At 33.7% G+C, this 19,014-nt stretch overlaps 2 protein-coding genes across 2 annotated transcripts; both read right to left on the bottom strand.

Moving 5' to 3' along the window:
- Positions 1 to 11,773: 11,773 nt before the first annotated feature.
- LOC145604459 (receptor-like protein 6) lies at positions 11,774 to 14,181 on the bottom strand. Its single transcript, XM_081660347.1, has 2 exons — positions 11,921 to 14,181; positions 11,774 to 11,822 (listed from the first exon to the last, which is right to left on the bottom strand). The coding sequence occupies exons 1-2, from the start codon at positions 14,179 to 14,181 to the stop codon at positions 11,774 to 11,776; spliced, it is 2,310 nt and encodes a 769-aa protein (XP_081516473.1).
- A 619-nt stretch (positions 14,182 to 14,800) lies between these two features.
- On the bottom strand, positions 14,801 to 18,175 carry LOC145605716 (receptor-like protein 41). Its single transcript, XM_081661789.1, has one exon. The coding sequence runs from the start codon at positions 18,105 to 18,107 to the stop codon at positions 15,108 to 15,110; it is 3,000 nt and encodes a 999-aa protein (XP_081517915.1). The 5' UTR covers positions 18,108 to 18,175; the 3' UTR covers positions 14,801 to 15,107.
- Positions 18,176 to 19,014: the final 839 nt, after the last annotated feature.

Here is a 19,014-nt window from a genome sequence, read left to right as displayed (position 1 = left end):
CTGGTTCTCTTAAAAAAGTTTATTTCTTTATTAATGCTTAGTGAAATGGTGAAGATCGATGTTCGGATCTAGATATATTTGCGATTTAAAAGGAAGCGGCGTTGATTACATCTTCTCACCTTATTGCTTATGTGGAAATATGGAAGATCAAATAATTGAAAAATAAACTACTTCGTACTACATGATTGCAAGTAGTTATTTATCTGGCTTTATTCAGTTTAGTTCATCAATATAATTAACATTATTTGTTGTCGTACGCGTTGCTATTATTGTTCTTTAAATTATCTTTTTGAGGGTTAATAATAAAATAAAACTAAAAAAATCTTATATGCATGCGATGTGTGCATGATTTATTGTATTTTTTCTGTAATGTCAAACACATCATTTGGATACATAGAGAAACAAAAATATTGAAAAAAACATATAATAATATAATTATTTCGTAGCATTCAGTTCAATTTTTCGAAGATTACCAACATATAAATCTTTTACAATAACATCAATAGGCAAGTAAAAAAAAATTAATAACTTATTTCATTAACGCCCTGATCACTTCACCTTATTTTTGCTAAAATGAAATTATTTTTACTATAAATAAATTATTTTTGCTAAATTTAAATTATTTTTACTGAACAAAAATTATTTTTGTCAAATTGAAATTGTTTTTATTGATTCTCTATTATATTTAGTTACTGATTTTTACTGTATTGAAATTATTTTTACTGAACTGACATTACTTTTACTATAATGAATTTATTTTTTATTGAACACACCTTATTTTGCTAAACTAAATTATTTTTGCCGAATATTTTTTTCTTAATGTGAAGTGAATAAGGCCAAATTGGAAGATACTTTTTCAATTCAATAACATATGAGTTCCTAATTCTAACATCAACATACACAAATATATGTCTTGATTGATACTTGTGCACTTGCAACTTGTAAGGATAAATAAGGGTAAAATTGTGACATTATAATTTTAGTTAATATACACAATTGAATTAATTCCTTAATTGTAATTCCCTAATTGCATTTCCTTATTACCATTATCCATGATTTAGAATTCCTTAATTGATGACAATTATTTTGAAGAGTTAGTGTCAAATTTTATCTTTCCATTTATGATTGATTTGCTAATGATTATTTCTATTTTAATTGTAATGAATCAATCATTTAATGCTTTAATTGTAAATCCTGATTGCATTTTCATTATTTCATATTCCATAAATTATAATTCCTTATATGATGACAATTATTTGAAAATTTAATGTCAAATTTTGTCTTTCCAACTATGATAGATTTGCCTATAATTATTTTCTTTTTCAATTGTAATTATATAGTTCTTTGAATGTAGGTCCCTAAGTGTATTCTCACTATACTATTGTCATATTCCTTAATTCATAAATTCTAAATCCATATTGCATTTTCATTATTTCATATTCCATAAATTATAATTCCAGATTTGATGACAATTATTTGAAAATTTATGCCAAATTTTATCTTTCCAACTATGATAGATTTGCCTATAATTATTTTATTTTTCAATTATAACCATATAGTTCTTTGAATGTAGGTCCCTAATTGCATTCTCATTATACTATTGTCATATTCCTTAATTCATAAATTCTTAATTGATGCCAATTATTTGAATAATTAATGTCAAATTGTATATTTCCAATTGTGATTGATTTATCAAGTAAGTTTCCAATTCACTTGTTATTATAATCAATCATTTAATATTTAATGTAATTCCCTATGCATTTTCATTACTGTCATAATTCCATGATTTATAATTCCTAATCTGAAATTTTAATATCAAATTTTATCTTTCCAAACGTGATAGATTTGCCTATGATTATTTTCTATTTCAATTGTCATATTCCTTAATCAATAAATTCTTAATTGATGCCAATTATTTGAATAATTAATGCCAAATTGTATATTTCCAATTGTGATTGATTTATCAATGATATAGTTTCCATTTCACTTGTTATTGTAATCAATCAATTAAAGTTTATGATTTTAATTCCCTAAGTGTATTTTGATTATTGTCATAATTCCATGTATATATGATTTTTAATTCTTTATATAATTAGTAAATAAAATTATTTAAACAATCAATTCCAAAATTTTAACTTTCCAATTTTGATTGATTTGCCAATTATTAGTTTTATACTTTTATTACAACTGTTATAAACCATTATTTATCTTTCCATCCAATGCCATTAATTTATTTCCAATAGTAACATTAAGATATAAAGGGTGTATATATTCTGAAGTAAGTGGACACAAAAGTTTTCCTTTTCACTTGTATAATTGAGAAAACTTTTTTTTTTTCACTATTATTTCTTTTATTATTTAAACCCTGACCATTTCATTTGAATCTTATTGATAATAAAGTCAATTAAACGCCACATTAAAGTGTGTATTAGTCAAACTATACTTCTTCCGTTCCTAAAAATTACTCATAATAATATAACTTGAAGTGATTTCATAAACTCAAGCGTATCATGTACGTTTATGACAACATATAATGATCATATATGGTTTCAAACAGCATTATATGACACCGAGATATATTCTCTAGGGTCTCAATACTTTTCGCCACCGGACCACAAAAACTCAAAATTTCTTAAAAAAGCGTGGATTATAATCTTCAATATTGTAAGTTTTTTACCTTTTTACGTCCGGAAATAAAAATTGCTGAGATGTTTACCATGGTCCCTAATACCATCCAAGAGTCCAATTGGGTTGGTGGAACCAACTATTAGGTCTTTAAATTGCACTGATTTTGTAAACTCAAGCCTACCACGGACGTTTATGATAACTTATAATGATCATATGTGGTTTCAAACGGAATTATATGACCCTGAGATGTATCCCTTAGAGTTTCAAGGCTTTTCGCCACCGGACCCCGAAACCTCCAAATTTCTCAAAAAACGTGGATCATAGCCTTCAATTTTATAGTTTTTTTTTTCACCTTTTTTCGCCCAGAAATAAAAATTGTTGAGATATTTACCATGGTCCCTAATGCCCTCCGGGAGTCAAATCGGGTCGGTGGAACCGTCCAATATGCCCTTAAACAGTCATTTTACCCGTTCACAATTTGTAATGATTTTGTAAACTCAAGCCTATCACGTATGTTTATGACAACATATAATAATCATATATGATTTCAAACGACAATATATGACCCTAAGATGTATCCTTTAGGGTCTCAAGGCTTTTCGCCACAGGGCCCTAAACTTCAAAATTTCCTTAAAAAACGTGGATCATATAGCCTTTAATTTTGTAATTTTTTGTCTTTTTTTCGCCCGGTCATAAAAATTACCAAGATGTTTACCATGGTCCTTAATAGCCTCCGGAGTCCAATTGGGTCGGTGAAACCATCCAATATACCCTTAAACGGTTAATTTACCTGTTTGCAACTTGCACCGATTTCGTAAAGTCAAGCTTACCACGGACGTTTATGACAACATATAATGATCATATATGGTTTCAAACGGCATTATATAACCCTGAGATGTATCCCTTAGGGTTTCAAGGCTTTTCGCCACTGGACCCGAAACCTCAAAATTTCCTACAAAAACGTGGATTATAGGCTTCAATTTTGTAATTTTTTTTACCTTTTTTTAACCCGGAAATAAAAATTATCGAGATTTTTATAATGGTCCATTATATCCTCCGGGAGTCAAATTGGGTCGGTGGAACCATCCAATATGCCCTTAAACGGTCATTTTACCGTTCACAACTTGCAGTGATTTCATAAACTCAAGCCTACATACCACTACTTTTGTGACAACATATAATGATCATATATGGTTTCAATCGGCATTATTTGACCCCGAGATACATAACCTAGGGTCTCAACACTTTTCACCACCGAGCCTCGAAACCTCAAACTTTCTCAAAAAGCGTGGATTATAATAGCCTTCAATTTTGTAATATTTGACCATTTTTTGTCCTGAAATAAAAATTGTCAAGATGTTTATTATGGTCTCTAATGACCTTCAGGAGTCCAATCGCATCAGTGGAACCGTCCAATATGCTTTTAACGGGCATCTTACCCATTCACAACTTGTAGTGATTTCGTAAACTCAAGTCTATCACGGACGTTTATGACAACATATGATGATCATATATGGTTTAATTTCAAACAACATTATATGACCTCGAGATGTATCCTAAGGGTCTCAATGCTTTTCGCCACCTGGCCCCGAAACCTCAAAATTTTATCTAAAAACGTGGATTATAGCGTACAATTTTGTAATTTTTTGACCTTTTTTTTTTGCCCAAAAATAAAAATTACTGAAATGCTTACCATGGTCCCTAATATCCTACGGGAGTCAAATTGGGTTGGTGGAACCGTCCAATATGCCCTTAAACGGTCATTTTACCGGTTCACAACTTGTAGTGATTTCGTAAACTCAAGCCTACCACGAACGTTTATGACAACATATAATGATTATATATGGTTTCAAACGACATTATATGACACCGAGATAATCCCCTAGGGTCTCAACACTTTTCGCCACCGGGCCTTGAAACTTCAAAATTTCCTCAAAAAGCGTGGATTATAGGCTTATAGCCTTCGATTTTGTAATTTTTTGACCTTTTTTTCGCCCAGATATAAAAATTGCCGAAATGTTTACCATGGTCCCTAATACCCTTCGGGAGTCCAATTAGGTCGGTGGAACCATCCAATATGTCTTGAAACGATCATTTTACCTGTTCGTAACTTGCATTGATTTCATAAACTCAAGCCTACCACGGACGTTTATGACAACATATAATGATCATATATGGTTTCAAACGGCATTATATGACCCCGAGATTTATCCCTTAGGGTCTCAAGGCTTTTTGCTACCTGGCCCCTAAACCTCAAAATTTCCTCAAAAAGCTTGGATAGTAGCCTTTAATTTTGTAATTTTTTGACCTTTTTTCGCCCGGAATAAAATTGCTGAGATGTTTACAATGGTCCCTAATACCCTCCGGGTGTCCAATTGGGTCGGTGAAACCATCCATTATGCCCTTAAACGGTCATTTTACCCGTTCACAACTTGTATTGATTTAGTAAACTCAAGCCTACTACATACGTTTATGACAACATATAATGATCATATATGGTTTCAAACGGCATTATATGACCCCGAGATATATCCCCTAGGGTCTCAACACTTTTTGCCACCGGGCGCCGAAACCTTAAAATTTCCTCAAAAAGTGTGGATTATAGCTAAAGTTGTCAAAAACTGACCTGATCCGAGAACCCGACCTTAACGGACAAAGATTTGAATTATAGTGATCAACGTTGTTTAATTCATACTCCCTCCATTTTTAAATACTTGCTCCATTTCTCTTGAGCACGTATGCTGATACTAATCTTTGATCAACTATATCTTTAATTATCAATAAGTATAAGTTCTAACAATTAAAAATTAATAATCTATTTATTGAGATGATTCCAACAAGTACCTAAATGACTATATTTTATATAAATCACAAACATTAGTCAAAGTAAATAAATAGTGTAAAAAATAGAAATAATGCAAGTATTTAAAAGCGGATGGAGTAGTTCAATGTAGGAGGTCATATATTAGTGTGTTATTAAAAAATTGTTTAAATTTCCAACGATAAATTGATAAGTTTTAGTTGTAATGTAGAACTTTCTAATATTTAAATAAATAAAAAAAAGAGATGACATCATCATTGCATTTAGGTGGGAAAATCTATATCTATATCTATACTTCTATACTTAGTATTTAAAAACACAAACCATAATCTATACTAAGCCACATGTCACCATAATTACTCATATGCCACATGTCACCATAATTACTCATATGCCACATGTCACCATAATTACTCATATAGTCATATGCCACATGTTACCTCTCTTAATCCTTTGTTTTTAAATTCCCATTTATAATAAACTAGGTTAAGTCCCGTGCCATGCACGGTCATAATTAAACTTTACAACAAAAATAATAAAGAATGGTGTTAATTCAACAATATTTTAATCAAAAAAAATATATGTAACAAAATAGTAGTGTCTAATTAAAGGTATTGATGGTCAAAGTTGTGTTTCGACAAATGTGCAAATCCAACTACTCTTATAACTTATAAGATTTATACAAAGTATGCTACCAAAGTAATTTTTTCTATTTTTAATGAAAATAAATTTTAAGTTGGAGGAAAAAAAATTGATAACATTATAATAATCTTGGATAATGATATATTTCAATACCTTAATTATAATCTATGTTAGTATATTTGTAACTAAAAGATTTCTAGTATGTAAAATATGGCCTTGTTTGGCAATTGGCTGTTGGCTGTTGGCTGCTGGCTGTTACTCTTGGCTTGTTTGACCAGCTGTATGTATTGGCTTTTTATGTTGGCTGTTTGACTGTTGGCTGTTAAAAAATATGTTTGGTAAAATTGGTTATTGGCTGTTGGCTGTTTAGGGCTAAAATTACCTTTAAGGGCATTGATATGTTTTATTATCTTTCTAATAACAATAATGATTTTTTTTTTAAAACTTTTACTACCAAGTAGTATCACCGCTACTCCCTATTTTTTTTTTTTTTATAAATAATAAATTCTTTTTTTTTTTTTTTATTTTTTTTGTTTGTTTTGTAAATAGGATTATTATTTACTACTACTACTAACACTTTTCACTGTTACTTCGTATTTTTATTTTCATAATAATTTTTTTTATTTTGTTGATTATTATTATTATGAAAAACCAAAATTGTGATACGAAAGATGTAAATAACAACTACATATAACAAGATAATTAAGTATAGAATAGCAAGTTTTAAAACTCAAACTCTTAAAATTATACTCACAAGGACAGGGCATATGAAAAATGTAAATTGCAAATTCATTCCTAAAAGATGTAAATTGCAAATTCAATGTTCTAATACATATTAGCAACTACTGTACAAATTAATTTTGTATAATTAAATTTTGGGTGAAAAGGGTGATAGTAGTAAATCTAAGCAGCAAACACTAATAAAGACGTCATTTTGCTTCCTCTTTAGTATGCTCATGCATTAAGCTAGTTGGGATCTCACTTTTTTGATGAGGTTTTTTTTTTTTTTTTTTTTTTTTTTTTTTTTTTTTTTTTTAATAAAAAAAATCAGAACCCATACATTTGCAAATTGAGATCTCAACAATTTTGTTTTAACTAACCAATAAGGCTTCTTATTAAATTCTTCCCTAATTAAAAGATAATTAAAGAGCTTCATGGTAAATTCTACCTCAAATTTCACCAAATTAAATGAGCATTTTTTACAAATCTAAAAAACTTAATAACCACAAAAATAAAAATAAAAATAAACAAAGTAACCAAGTAATGTAGTCATGCAGATGCCGGAGCTTGATTATGAATTTATACTCCGCCACTCCGGATGCTCTAGTGAAAGTGATACCTTCACCCAAACTTCTCCCAAATTCTCTCTGTAGTATAGTAGCAGTATAGTGGGTAATTTGGTTTTTGGAGAGAGAAAGGTAATTGAGATGAGAATGATAATAGGTGTCATGAGGGATAAAAATGTAATTGTTATCATTTAAGCCAAAAGCCAACCAAAAAAGCTACTCTCACTAGCTTTTGGCTTTTGGCGGAAAAGCTGGCTTTTTAGCCAACCAAAAAGCCAATTAACCAAACACAAATTTTGGCTGTTTGACCACTTCCAAAAGCCAAAAGCCAAAAGCTATACAAAAAGCCATCAAAAAGCTACTTACCAAACAACCCCTATATGTTAAAATAATAATAAAAAAATTAATTGAGTATGATTGGATTATATGTGTTGTCAAAATGGAAATAAGTATTATTATATAGGATATATAATGAAAGTCATTCAAATTTGGCAAAAAAAAAAGGGCGGGAAATTTTTTAATGACATCGTGACAAGTGTCACTTTAGGTTCGCTTTTAGTATAGGTTAATTGATTAAAGTTAAACTAATTAGTGTTCATTACATTAATAAAATAGTCTTTTCATCTCTTAAACTTAAATATAACTTAAACCAATGTGTCATTTCATTCCCTACAATATTTATGTATATATACCTTATTAAATTTCACAACAACAACGACACTTTTCAAGAAAAATAATCTAAGTAATAACCCGTGCATCAAACGGGTCAAAAGGCTAGTTTTTATTGATATAGCAACACGCTAACACGTGTGCAATGATGACGTTAACAACTCCTGTTTTAGTAATAGTAGTAGATAGAATAGATATGCAAAATTAAGGTGACGATTTTGGGAAAAAAAAAAAAAAAGACGATGAATAAGTTAATTATTGTTCTTCTAACTCTTCTCCACATCAGCAGCAGACTGCAGAACTGTGTTCAAAATTTGCCTGTTTTCTCCCCTTCATGAAAATGAAAAGGTATATTATCTCTTAGTCTCTTACCTTCAATTTAATTATAATCGCATTTTGTTATTTAATTATACTGTATAAATATATCTCTCATAATTCAATTTCCTATCTTTCTCATATTATTGTTCAATTTAACAAGTATATAAAATCAGCGGTTTTTAACATTATGGTTTTTTTTTTTTTTTTTTTTTTTTTGCAATTGATTTAATCAATATATTAATCCATTGAAAATGTTGCAATTTGCAAAAGGTATAAATTTGTTGATAATATACGAATTTATTTGCTTGAACATTGCCGAAATTATATGGGATATTTAGGTTATAGAGATTTTCTTAATTAATTATTGAAATACCAAAAAAAAAAAAAATCAATGTGTTGAGAAGATTGTTTGGAGGTATAGTTCTCATCAGCCTGTTGCGAAATTAATTCCGACGATTTTGTAAGGATTTTACTCATTTTAATGTAGCTAGTTTATGTGAATTGTTAAGAACTATAATAAGTGGATTTGGTTGATTTTGTAAGGATTGTAATTTGATTAGTTTTTGTGGAATGGTGAGAGCTTGAATAGATAGGTTTTGACGATTTCGTAAGAGTTTTAATGTGACTAGTTATGATTTTGTGTGGATACTTATTGATTAGACCTTGTATATCAGGGTTTTAATGTACTTCTTGTTGGAAATTTGCTGCTGATATTGATTTTCGAGAATTCAAGAACTCGAATTTGGAGTTTTCCATGGGTAAAGAAGTAGTTTGAGTCTGAATTGACATACGTAGTATTTAGGTTTGGAAGAGCATATCTAATTGATGTTAAACATGTACGGTATCATTTAGCGTTCACTTTTAGATTGAGAACTTATGATTTTACCATAGGTTGTGCTGTTGTAGTATCATTCCTTGCAATTGGTTCTCAGTCAAGTTGATGTTAAATTGAGCGACATTGTGCCTTTGGTTGATATTGATCAGAGTCTAATGATCTCGTTATCTAGTTATGTCATTGTTTTTACTGTCAGAAAACCATAGAAACTGGTTTAAACTATAGACTAATTTATCAAGGGGGAAATGAATAATCATGTAGGTAGACTAGCTGCTCTTAAGTCCATCAATCTGTTCAAGAGATTGTTTGTTTTACACAGATCACTAGAATTCAAAAGACTTGTAACTGGTTTGTCTGTTAGATATGTTCAAATGATGTGCATTGTATAAACTATTAAGTGAAATGACAAAGTTTCCAACCAATGGAATATTGCAAGGTGTTGGGATTTAGCTGGCTTACTTCTTTTACAACCGAAAGCTGACGGAATTTAGTTCAGAGAGTTAGGCTATCCTAATAAAAAAATTGTTCTTATTAAACTTTTTAGGCTAATGAAGGAATGGTAAGTAATGAATTTGGATATAATTGACAATCTAATGAAGGATTCCTGATACCTAGCTCTTTAATAGGCCGCAGGATGCCAAGTTGGTTGTTGGAGCCGTTGTAGCAAATGTCAAAATCTTTGATTCTTTGAAAATGGTCTAATTTCGTGTATTATACACCTGTAATTTTGGCCTCTAGAAAATATTTTTGGACCCGATAAGATTATGCATCAAGGCGCTTTACGCAGTTCTCTAAGGGTCTCGGAAGACCTATTTGCCTATTTGGTGCCCAATACCATATCATTGATGCCATGACCCACCCTTTGTTTTCACGTTTGAAGATGCATTACTTGGTTTTGTTGCCTTGGCTTGTGTTGTTTTGCCTTGCCTTGACCCAAAGGCAAGCCAAGAATTACGGAATTTATGTTAGGTAGAAAGTTTGTTCTTATTAAACTAGTTTCAAAGTTGCTTGTAAGAGTTGTAATAAGATTGTTTTGTATTAGATAGATATTTAAGAATTGACTGAACTTAGAAGAATTATGTGAGAAAAATAGTCCTCAGAAGCAAAGTTAAAGCCTTTGTGATGGTAGAGGTCTAGAGGAAGCCATAGTTAGGCTTTCCAAAGGTAAATTGCACACGAGCTCACTGTGTTGAAGCCTAGATTACCAATATGGTTTCATAAACTTCAATGTGCTCTGTTTTTTCTTCTCTCAAAATTGATTTGGAGCTACAAAGTTAAAACACTATTCATGTGAATAATGCTCTTGGTAGTTAAACCTATATTCTGAAAAAGAAGAAACCCCTTCTGCATTTGCATGATTACTAAATTTGTTCATGCATTTAGTTATTCTTGAACAAATTTTGACAGCCGAAATGCATATATTAAAGACTAGTGTATCCTTTTAATATCGTCTAAATGTATCTTTGCTAAGTAATAGTATACCCTATATGGCTATCCCATCTCTAATCAGGAAAAGCATTAGATAAATTAGTACTTGATTCTTGTATGGATTAGCTTTCCTTCATGGTATTTCTTCCTTCGATATCTCGTTTTTATGGTATTTCTTCCTTCGTAAGTAATAGTATACCCTATACCATACAGCTATACAAGCTTTAAATGTTACACAAGGTCATGCTCAGCTTTAAGTTTGGTTAATCCCTGGCTAGAAGGTCCCTCTGACTTTTATTTTTCCTTACTTTATATGGAGTACTTTGTATATAATATAAAAATACAATAGTTTAAGTTAATCTATTACATGATCTTTTGCAGCGATGAATATACGAGGATATGCATCCTGGGATAGCTTCTCTCATTCTCCGGTTGGCAAGGTACTGTAGCCTGCAGTAATGGCAAATGATCAAATTTTCATTACTTTTAAAAATCTTAAATTAAAAAATAGTTTGAAATTATGATGATACTTCTGCTTGCATTAGAAAGTAAATTTAATTGATTGGAAACTCATGATTATGAATAGTCATACCTCTTTATATATCAGTTCATCATTCTCTTCAATTCCTTGCTCTTCTTGCTCGTCTTCCAAATAGCTTCCCAGAAAATTGAATAGTTGCCAGCTCCATCTTATGAGCTAATTTAGCTAGCCAAAAGGGTTTTCCAACTGACAACATATAGTATCCCCAAGCCATCCCCACCACCGTACCAAAACCATATCCAATCAGGATGATTTTCCATTCTGACAACATGCCTCCATCTTCAATATCATCATTATCATCTGTTTCGCTAACTGAAGGATCTAACCTCGGCCTGTTATCTTCTCCACACTCTGGCAATGGTAATCCACATAATCCAGGATTACCCATGTATGATTCTGCTGGAAATGTGTCAAAATTGTTTCCATGAGGTATGGGACCCACTAGGTTGTTCATTGATACATTGAAGACTCCCATAAATGTCAAACTCACCAATTCCTGAGGAATTTCCCCAATGAGCATGTTGAAAGAAAGGTCCAAGGAGTCGAGCAACTTCAAATTGCTGATTGTTGGAGGGATTGGCCCTGTGAGTCTGTTGTGTGAGAGGTTAAGGCCCCGAATCAAGACCAATTGACCAATACAATCGGGAATTTCTCCTTCAAATGCATTGGATGAAAGATCAAAAGCCACAAGGGTAGTGATGATCTTCTCATAATTAGTCTGCAAACCTTTGAATACTAGCACAATTGAGTACTTGTAACCGATACCTCCCATATACTGTAAAACCCCAGAGGGCTCACTGGTATTCATCATTGCGTTGAAATTTTTTATGTATGTTGCTGGCAATCTTCCGCTGAATTTATTACTGGAGAGGTCGAGAATCTGGACCAGGGAAAATGGATGTGCTACCTTTGAGCCTTTGATATGGCCACGGAAACTATTAGAATGTAAGTCAAGTACTTTCAGGTTTGGGAGAGTATCCAACCATGAGGGAAATGTATCATTAAATTTGTTGTTTGCAACACTAAGAAATTCTAGGCTTGTACAGCGTGCCATATCTTGTGGTAGCAACCCTTGCAATTGATTGTCACTAAAGTCTAGATATTTCAATGTATACTCACCATCACATGTTCCCCAGTATGCAGGTAGAGTGCCATGGAAGCTGTTCGACCCCAAATTCAATATAACAAGTGAATTGCTAAAGTTTCCCAAACAACGAGGAATTTCTCCTTCCAATCTGTTGTTTGATACATCCAGGAGATTAAGGTATATCAGGTTACAAATTGATTCATCAATGGGGCCTATGAAACTATTATCTGAAGCAGAAAATGAAATAATGGTGGAAGATGCTTTTGGAAGTGGAAGTGGTCCTTTTAGAGTGTTAAAGGAGAGGTCAATGTCCTGTAAGCTCTCCCAAGGAAGATGTTCTAAACCTCCAGAAAGCGAGTTATGTGAAAGATCCATAGTTGATATCTCTGCTAAGTTTTGAAGCCACTTGGGTACGTCGCCATGAATGTTGTTTCTGGACAAGTATAAGGATTCAAGTTTTAGCTGGTCTTTTAGGAAACCAGGAAACTCACCTGTGTTGCAAGAGGAGAGACCTAGGAAAGTTAGGTCAGGCCAGGCAGTGGTTGAACTATTGTTTGTGACAGTGATACTTGTATTCACTGAGAGTTTGTTGTCTGTTAAGCTGAGTAACCACAGTTTGTGGAGACCAGTCAACATATCTAGCTGCACCACGCCACTCAAGTTATTGGATGAGATATCGAAATGCTCGAGGTGCACAAAATGTGAAATCCATTGTGGGAATGACCCTTCTAATTTGTTACCCTCCAATTCCAATTCTTGTAACTGTGACTCATTACTGTTATTAAAATCAACTTCACTAGGCAGACTAGTGAATTGATTAGTGACGAGGCTTAAACTTTTCAGGGATGGTAGACTGAACATCCATGGTGGTATTCTTCCCTCGAGGAAATTGAAATCTAGACTAAGATAGTAAAGACTTGATAATTTGCTTGTATTGATTGAAGAAGGGAGGTTACCTCTGAAATGATTATTCTGTAAGTCGATCTTTTCTGTGGTGTTCCACACCCATTTCGGAATTTCCCCATCAAAGAAGCAGCCAGAGAAAGATAATTCCCTCAGATGTTGAGATTGGCCAAGGGAGGAGGGTAATTTTCCCCTGAAAGTGACATCAGAAAGATCCATGACTTCGAAAGGGCTGCTCCAATTGTACGTCTCTAAGATACTTGATTGAAGAGGCCAATTATTACCTATATCAAGTACTCTCAGATGTGGTAAGTTGAAAATTTTAATTGGCAATTCTCCTTGCAGATTGGTTTCATGTAGCTTAAGTGATCTTAAGGATGTGAGGTTCACAATTGACTGCGGCAATGCTGAATTGATGTTCACATTGCTGAGATGGAGCTCCCTTAACTCCGTCAGGTTGTCAATAATTTTCTTGAATATTGGCAGTTCTAGATCAACAAAATTATTGGTAAGATCAAGAGAGTTTAGTTGAGCAAGATGGGCGATCTGAGCAGGAATTTTCCCAGCAAAACGGGAGCTGGAAAGGTTAAGGTGTTCCAACAGTGGAAACCTGCCAAATTGAGGTGTTATACTGGAGTCATTGAAATCATTAAAGGCTAGATTAAGGCTTTTGAGATGATTGAGGAGGAAGAGGCTACTATTAGAGTCAATGCTTCCACTAAGTTTGCTGCAACTAAGATCAAGCCCAATGACATGGTGCGTTCGTGGATGACATGCAACACCTTCCCATTCGCAACAGTTGCCATCTTTATTCCATGTTGATGTCTTTGATTTGGCATTTGGACAATTATCAGATTCAGGCGCAAGGGTGAAGGAGGTTTTAAAGCCAAGCAATGCAACTCTTTCTTCATCATGGCACTGCTCGGATGATAAAGATCTATGGTAAGATGATGAATACGCAACTCTAGCGTTCAAATTAAAAAATAATATTAAGCAGAGACACCATTTAAGCATAGGAAACATGGTTTCTGGTTTGGCAAATCTTACAGTATAAGGGAACTATATCAGATGCAATTGAGTCTCAGCTGAAATTGCAATTTTTTATTCATAAATTCAAAGAGTAGTTAGCTATTTTATTATTTTAATTTTCTTAGGACATGTATTTCTACACATCCTAATATTTTGTTTTCAAATTTCTATACTAATTTCAAAGAGTAGTTAGCTGTTAACATCCTAATTTTCTGAGGACATGTTATTCAACACATAATAGAATTTCGTTTTCAAATTTCTATATTATCCAGCTATCCTCACTTTTTCATTATTACGCGGAAATAGCCATTTGCTTGATTCACTGTTCTTACTACGTGACACTCTTTCTTATCGTTACAAAATTTATTCAGAACATTTTTAAAGATACATGTGACTGTAAGGTAGTGCTGAGTTTACACTACTGATGTATGAAACAGAAGTTATATGCTTTGCTGTAATTATGTCTGTGTGTTCTTGCAACTCGGAATTTATTTGTGATGTAATTAATCATGAACAACACGAGCATCCCCAGGAATACAAGTCTTATACAACCGGAAGCTTAGCTTAATGACATCAGCCAGACTAAAACTGCTCGACACACCAGGCAGCAGGATTTGGTAATTCAAAGGTTACTCTTTTTTAGTTTATTGAACTCTTCTATTTGTAAAACATTGTACACAAAAATTCTTTGCTGCATGCTAACTTTCAGATACTAACCATACTGTAGTCTGGAATTTCATAATACACTGAATTAGAATGTAGTAGAATTAAATTATTACTATGCACTAAACTAGCATTATTACTACATGATAATACATTCCATCTAAATCTAATGTATACATACTTTATTTTCTTAGATGTTTGCTGGTTCAAGAAATTTCGGCATCTGGATGGAGGAAATCATACATGTCACTTGAAGTTTAGTTCCTTCTTGCTCTTGCTCTTGCTCTTTCTCTCGCTCTTCTTCCTGCTCTACCAAATCGCTTGTCCCGAAATTCAAGCAAAGCCAATTCCATTTTGTCAGTTAATCTGATAAACCAAAAGGGTTTTCCCACTGACAACATATAATATCCCCAAGCCAAGCCAACTACTACACCACTGCTAAAGCCCATCAGTACGATTTCCCACTCTGGTAGTATGCTCCAAAAATCTCTAGAGTCATCTTGGTCATCTCCGGTGTTGATCACAAACGGCGGATCACTTCCTCCACACTTGGGCAATGGTTGTCCACACAATCCAGGATTCTTCTTGTATGAATCAGCTGAGAACGTATCAAAGTTCTTCCCTTGAGGTATAGGCCCCTCCAGTTGGTTTTGTGAAACATTGAAGACCCCAAGAAATGTCAAACTAACAAGTTCTTGTGGGATACGACCAGTGAGCATGTTGGACGAAAGGTCCAAGCAGTCCAGCAAGGACAACATCCCGATGGATGGAGGGATGTGCCCAGTAAGGCGGTTATTTGAGAGATTAAGGCCTCGCAATGACACCAAGTGCCCTATGGAATCTGGAATCTCTCCCTCGAAGCTATTTTTCGACATATCAAAAGTCGCCATTGTGGTGATGATCTTTTCATATTTCTGTACATTCCCATTGAATGTTAACGTAGTGGAATACGTGTACTGGTAGGCGCCATAATCACTGGGTGTCATGTACTGTGGACGACTATCAGGACTTGACTCATTCATCTCCATCATGGCTCTGAAATTTTGTATATATTTTGCCGGCAATTTTCCAGAAAAGTTGTTATTGGAGAGGTCGAGAATTTGCAGCTCTGGAAATAAATAATCATGCTTTGTCGAAGAAATTAGAGGACCGTGGAAATTATTGTAACGTAGATTGAGAACTTGCAGCTGCCCGAGGCTGTCTAGCCATGATGGAAACGTACCTTCTAACTTGTTATTCCCGAGATACAGAACTCTTAAGCTTTCACACCGTGACAGAGAATTTGGCACCACCCCTTCCAATTGATTGTCACTTAAGTCTACATACTCCAATGAATGACACTCTGAGAAATTTGGCACCACCCCTTCCAATTGATTATCACTTAAGTCTAGATACTCCAATGAATGACACTTTGAGAAATTTGTTGGTATGATGCCATTGAGTTTATTCATTTGAAGATTCAATACAACTAGCCTAGTGTTACTATTTACCAAACAATGAGGAATTTCTCCGATTAAAGTGTTGTTTGATAAATCAAGGATGGTGATTCCAGTCAAATTACAAAAGGATGGATTAATGGTGCCATTTAGTCTGTTATTTGACATAATTAATGCCTGAAGCGGTAGATTTGTCAGCGAAACCGGAAGAGGCTCTTGTAACTTGTTGGATGAAAGGTCGACATTGAACAACTTTTTCCAAGGGAGATACTCTAGACCACGAGTTAGAGAATTATTAGAAAGGTTTAACCTTAAAAACGCATCAGGTTGAGCCTGGCTAATGTTAACCATCCATTTGGGAAGCTCACCTTGGATGTTGTTATCATCAAGATTTAACTCTGTGAGACTATCTTGGTTCCCCAAGTAAGGAAATTCACTAATATTGCAAGAAGAGAGTCCCAAATATGATAATTTGGACAACATTGAGGAGGAGTCCAGTTTAGTAGACACTGTTAAACTATTTAAAGATAAATCAAGGGAAAATAGATTTGTAAACACAGAAAACATACTAAGCTGGACATTACCAATAAAGTTATTGCTCGACAAGTCAAGGTATGTGAGATTAGAGAGATTAAAAAACCATTTGGGAATTATTCCAGTAATATTGTTGCCTTGTAACTTAAGTGACTGCAAGGAATTGCTACCATTATTACCAGAAACATCACTCAATGAACCATTAAACTGGTTAGATTGGAAGGATAATTGTGTTAATGAAGGGAGTTGGAATGGCCAAGATGGTATGGTTCCGACTAGCGTGTTGTTATCCAGGTCGAGATTGGAAAGACTAGAGAGCGTGTGAATGTTTAGCGATGAAGGTAGAGCACCAGTAAGAAAATTATCTGAAAGAAAGATTTGGTTAGTGACATTCCAAACCCATGGTGGTATAGGACCATGAACACCGATAGCCGATAGATCTAAGTAGCTTAGGCTAGTTTGGTTTATGGAGTATGGCAGTTGCCCGGAGAATTTTGTATTAGCAAGTCCTAGGTATATCAAAGGGCTGCTCCAACTACCTAACTTTGTGACGAGGTCGCTATTTCCCCCTAAAGAAAGTGTTTGCAAGTATGGAAAATCGAGAATTTCAGAAGAAAATTTCCCCTGCAAACCACATTCAAATAGGTCTAAATACATTAAGGAAGACAAGTTTACCAAAGATGCAGGAAAATTTGAATTGATTGAGACAGCTTCAAGATTAAGATATGACAAGGCTGTTAAGTTTTTTATGATGTTGTTGGCATCTGGCATTTCAAGAGTAAAAGGACCTGTTGAAAGGTCAAGTGATTCAAGTTTTCGTAGTTTGGATATCTCGTGAGGCACCCTGCCTTGGAAATTTGATTCATGGAGGTTAAGCAAGGATAAGTGAGAGAAATCTCCAAATTCAGGAGGAATGGAGGAAGCAGAAAAATCATTGTGGTCTAATGAAAGGCTTTCGAGATGATGTAGTTTGAAGAGGGTGCTATTCGACTCTATGCTTCCTCTAAGCTGGGAGCAGCCTAGGTCAAGGCCAATAACATGACTGGTTAATGGATCGCAAGTGATCCCGTCCCATTGACAACAGTCGATGCTATTATTCCATGACATTGTTTTCGCTCTACTGATAGTGCAACTATAATAAGAGGCGGTAGGGTCAATTGACATAGAATTTGAAAAGCGAAGCAAGGCCAAACTCTCATCGCTACGACAAGAGGGATAACACCAAGTGACTACCAGATTGAGGATCAGGCAGAGTAGAGTGACAACAATTCCTAAGAGGTATTGCATGGCTACTAAAAAAAATTGTTATTTGTAGAAACTTGGTGGTTTTTAGACTAAAGTAGGTGTGGGTTATAGCTATGGAATTAGAGGAATATGTACTATTTAAAGAGAGGAGCAAGGTTAACAAATTAAGTGTACAAGGAACAAGGTTAGCCCGTCCAATACTGCATTTTTGGTTGTATTAGTATTGCACAGCTAGAAGTTAACGATCTTAAGAGTCACTAATGAGACTTGTATGACTAGTATACTAGACTTTTCTTGAAAGAGACTAGATAATTTTAACTAGTGGGCTTAAGCACGGTAGACTAATAAAAAGGAAACTCAAGTGACAATTCAACTAAATACATTATTTTTATTTTTGAGATACAAGCAATAATACAAACTACAATTTATTAATTGGGGTGCGGGATTTGGACATGTGATGTATCGTATATTGTTGTCCAATTTTAATTATTAGATCAATACCTCATTGGTAAAGACTCCCTCAGTTTTTAAATACTTGCTCCATTTCTCCATTCGGGGAGAAAGTAATAAAATATGGAGGTAGTGGGGTAGTTGAGAAAATAAAAAATTGTAAAAAGCAAGAGTAGTGGAAGAATAGGAGGAGAGAGAGTATTATGTTGGGTCCACTAAGTGTGAGAAATGAATTAAATATTGTAAAAGCTTTCCAAAAAAGGAAATGGAGCAAATATTTAAAAACGGCCGGAAAAAGAATGAAGTGGAGCAAGTATTTAAAAACGAAGGGAGTACTTCGTAATATTGCATCATTTTGTATTAATTTGGGATGAGATATGTAGATGATCAATTAGTTTAGTGGGTTAAAACGTTCCCTCTAGGTTTTCTCCATGGGAGGGTTTTTTGATTCCCTCTAGGGTTTTTCTCTTGGGAGGGTTTTTCTAGCCTCCATTGCTAG

Source organism: Chenopodium album, chromosome 22, assembly GCF_948465745.1.
Source record: "Chenopodium album chromosome 22, dcCheAlbu1.1, whole genome shotgun sequence".
NCBI classification, from domain to species: Eukaryota; Viridiplantae; Streptophyta; class Magnoliopsida; order Caryophyllales; family Amaranthaceae; genus Chenopodium; species Chenopodium album.
Note: the sequence above shows the minus strand (reverse complement) of the source record. Positions and strands in the feature narration are given on the sequence as shown.

Bases quoted from the DNA above. Each gene is read 5' to 3' on its own strand.
- LOC145604459 (XM_081660347.1), bottom strand. From the start codon at position 14,181: ATGTTTCCTATGCTTAAATGGTGTCTCTGCTTAATATTATTTTTTAAT. The intron at 11,823-11,920 runs GTACTCAATTGT...ATGCATTTGAAG, and splicing joins ATGGGAGGTATCGGTTACAA to GAGAAATTCCCGATTGTATT.
- LOC145605716 (XM_081661789.1), bottom strand. From the start codon at position 18,107: ATGCAATACCTCTTAGGAATTGTTGTCACTCTACTCTGCCTGATCCTC.